Source organism: Limulus polyphemus, unplaced genomic scaffold (assembly GCF_000517525.1).
Source record: "Limulus polyphemus unplaced genomic scaffold, Limulus_polyphemus-2.1.2 Scaffold57, whole genome shotgun sequence".
Lineage (NCBI taxonomy): Eukaryota > Metazoa > Arthropoda > Merostomata > Xiphosura > Limulidae > Limulus > Limulus polyphemus.
Genome location: NW_013665667.1, coordinates 167115 through 170917, shown reverse-complemented (window position 1 = coordinate 170917; position 3803 = coordinate 167115). Strand labels below are relative to the sequence as shown.

General features: G+C 36.2%; 1 protein-coding gene across 1 annotated transcript in view; it reads right to left on the bottom strand.

The window, feature by feature from the left end:
* The window catches only part of LOC106463992 (eukaryotic translation initiation factor 4E-binding protein 1-like), a 5883-nt gene extending 2310 nt beyond the window's left edge, over positions 1–3573 (bottom strand). Inside the window, exon 1 of the mRNA XM_013924099.2 lies at positions 3297–3573. Within this exon, the coding sequence (XP_013779553.1) occupies positions 3297–3438 (142 nt within the window). The 5' untranslated portion in view covers positions 3439–3573. The remainder of the gene's footprint in view (positions 1–3296) is intronic.
* Positions 3574–3803: the final 230 nt, after the last annotated feature.

Sequence of the window (3803 nt, the reverse complement as noted above, 5' to 3'; positions counted from 1 at the left end):
TTTATAATTTTCCTGGGGAGCACGGCTTCACTATACGATACTCTGTCGTGTACCTGTAAATATTTTCGTCTGGGGAGCACGGCTTCACTATACGATACTCTGTCGTGTACCTGTAAATAATTTCGTCTGGTGAGCACGGCTTCACTATACGATACTCTGTCGTGTACCTGTAAATACTTTCGTCTGTTATGTACATATGTGACAGCACATAAACGAAGAGAATCATATTCAGTAATAGCAAACCGAAAATCAACACCTCGGATGAAGATGGAAATTTACTTTCAACACGGTGTTTGGACTCTACGTTCTTTAACGGGTCAAACTTCCAAATCAAGGTCAACTGGACATTTAAATCACCAGCTGTTACTCTCCATTATTGTTTACTCAACCTTTAGGGTGGGGGTCGATGCGACTCATGCGCTTTTATTATTTTGTTAATGACCAATCTGCTTACTGGTGTTTTTTGTATTCTCTTACTTTAAAACTCTATCCGATAGAGGCGCATCCTGACGACAGCCGTGCACCATAGTTTCCATTGAAAAAGGCTCTGTCGTCGGAATGTCCTGTGCAAGGCATCAAACCGCTCCCTGCATGCTTTTTATGGTCCAACTAGTGTAAAAAAAAAGACGATGGCATCGCCCGTTTCAACAGTCAGATCACACAAAACCCATAGGACAATTTGACTGGTGTGTTTTCGTATGGAATAGTAAGTACATACATTTCATTCTTAATTTGCTTGAGGTAGGTGATGGTTAAACGGCTATGTCGTTAAGCAACTTGTGTACACGTGACTTGTGTGGATTTTCTAGACAGAAATCCTTCTTGATTATGTTGTCTGGGCAAAGTGGACGGTTTTTGCCACTGATCTTTGTGTTAGTAGGTTTTCAACTGTAACAAGATGCTGCACACGTTGATAGTAACAGCTAGAGTACGACTTGTTGCAAGTCTCTTTCTGGATGGTCTTATCGGTGTCTAAAGATAATCCATATTCCTATGTTTTCCAATGCAAAGGATATCCTACGTTGGAAATAATAAAACCCGACCTGAATATATCTTTATGATCCGAGTGTATAACTAATTTTCACAGAAAGGGCTGTTGCCAACCCTTCCCAAAACAGAACAAATTTCAGTGGCTTCATATTACCTAAGTAAACCAAACAATGTCATAATATAGTTATGATACATTTCGTTCCACCACAAATTTATATTTATTGCGGTTGTCACGTGACTGGATCATTTGCTCATTCAAAATCATCTTAATACAAAGTACTCAAGCTCCTGTACACCTTCATAAATACTGCACACGTATAGGTAGCTAATACAAAGCCCTTTTTCTTATCGCAACACCGTACATAATGTGAGGTGATTGTGCTAAGATGCAACATGTTTGTATTGTCGACCTATGCACTCTAGTCAATATTCATATATTTCTTTGATGTGTATGACCGGTTGTATCGTTTTTTGTGACTGGATATATATTAGGTCGCCACAAAGAATATAAAAGAAGTTTATGGAAATATTTTGAACGTCCGTAACTGTCAACAATGGTTCAGTAAATTTCGTTCTGGTGACTTTTGCCTTTAAAACTGTGATGGCAGGGGCCTACATGTTGGAATTGATATTGATGCTCTGAAGACGCTTGTTTTGTCTAACCCAATGCAACACACTCGTGAAATGGCCCTGAAATTGCACGTCTCTCATGAAACAATAAGTAAACATCTAAGGAATATGGGAAAACTCCACAAATGTGTTTGGGTGCCCATGAATTCTCCAATGATCATCGTTTCCAACGTGTGAACGTTGCTTAATCTCTTATGGCGCGTAATGCGCGTGAACCTTTTTTGGACAGAATTGTCACAAGTGATGAAAAATGGATTCTCTGTTCGAATATTAAACGCAAAAACAATGGTTCAGTCCTAGACAAAAACCACTTCCGACCCCAAAACCTGGACTCCATCCGCAAAAAGTGACGCTTTGCATTTGGTGGGACATCAAAGGAGTAATTCATTTCGAACTCCTCAATCCACAGCGAACTGTCAACGCAGAGATCTATAGTCTGCAACTAGAACCTTTAAATCAAGCCCTTCATCAGAAACGCCTTTCACTCGTCAATCGGAAAGGTGTTCTTCTCCACGACAATGCACGTGTACATGTGGCACATTTGACGCACACAAGATTGTTGGGTTGGGAAGTTCTCCCCCACCCACCATATTCTCCAGATATGACACCATATAGCATATAGGTGTGGGTTATAATCAGCTTAGTTTGAAAAAAAGGTACATAAAAACAGATTTTTAAAGGATGAGTGGTGACCTTGATGGGTTGAATAGCTTTTTATTACTCTGTCTTTTCACATGACCATGTATAATCTTTTAATTTTTGAGGCTTTCCATTTCCCAAATACACACTAAGAATAAAATTGCAAACAATAGTTGGTAAATTAAAACATGTAGAAAAAGTATATACATGTTTAGGCAAAATTTTAAAAACATCTATGCTACATTTATGTGTGTGGGGTGGTGACTAAGAGAAAGAATGTACACATGTCTGGGGTCCAGGGTTTGCCTTAAGGCCCTTGAATTCTGGATGAAATTTTAAGCATTTTCCTGAGAGTAATTTTCCTAATTCTGATGCAATTTTACTGGGACAGGTTGAAAATTGAGGGCACCCCTTCCTATGCCACTGTATTAGACAATCAAATAAAATCTGCAAATTAAGAAAGGTTCTGTACAATATATTTTTAACAGAATAATTTTTTTAGAAGTTTAACCAGACACATTTAGTACAAAAACATAGAAGATAAGAATTTGAGCTTTACCATATGATATTTTAGGTTAAACTATACACATAGCATAACTCACTTTTAGTTTATAATTATACTTTTATAGTATTCATGTGAAATCATTTATAACTTAATGTATTTGATGCAACTTATAACTTAGACGTTAAAATAACAATACCTAAGTACATTTAACTGAAATGGAGGCATGTTACAATCTTTGCTCTTAGTAACTCAAATGTTATTTTTTACCCACTTATAATAATCTTACTGCAGCAGTGAAATTAATAAACATCAAATTTTATATTACTGGAAAGTTTCTAAATAAAACAACCTTATAAATCAAACATAAAAACCATAATAAATAACGCCATATTATATTCGCTATTACTAGTATTAATATAATAATGTATATACGTTTATATTTGATGATTAAGTGCACATAATTAATTTTTTCAAACCGAAGTTTAAAAAAAACGAAATGAGGTCACATATTGATACATATGCAAATAACAACCTCCAGGAGTAGTTGAAAATATGGTGCCTCCAGGTGTTGAGCTATAATCCGACGGTAACTGAGAAGCATCGTTGATAAGCACCCTTCTAGATGGAATCTCACGAAAGCCAGACTTTTTGTGTTGCACTGAATGCGTTGACATTTTACCTAGTTTATGCAATCGCAGAAGCTGGGCAACTACAAACTTAATAATACATACACTATATACAAACGACTCCGACTCAATAACAGTTCTGAACGAAATCTGCAGCAACGTGAGTCACGCTCCAACTCAAGCGCACTCTCGTACCAAAATATTTTTGAGTATTTCGTAACATGATGAATTTTTATCCCTCGTGAAAAACAACCTACGTATAAATTATTCGAGTTAAATTATGCATTATAAAAGTACTAGTGGAAAAAAGTAATGATTAAGATATAATGTTTCAGAAGTTTACAGCGATAGCGAAACCAATAGAGTTGTTTCTTTAATAAAATACCAAGTATTATTTTTGTTCTTTAAAAAAA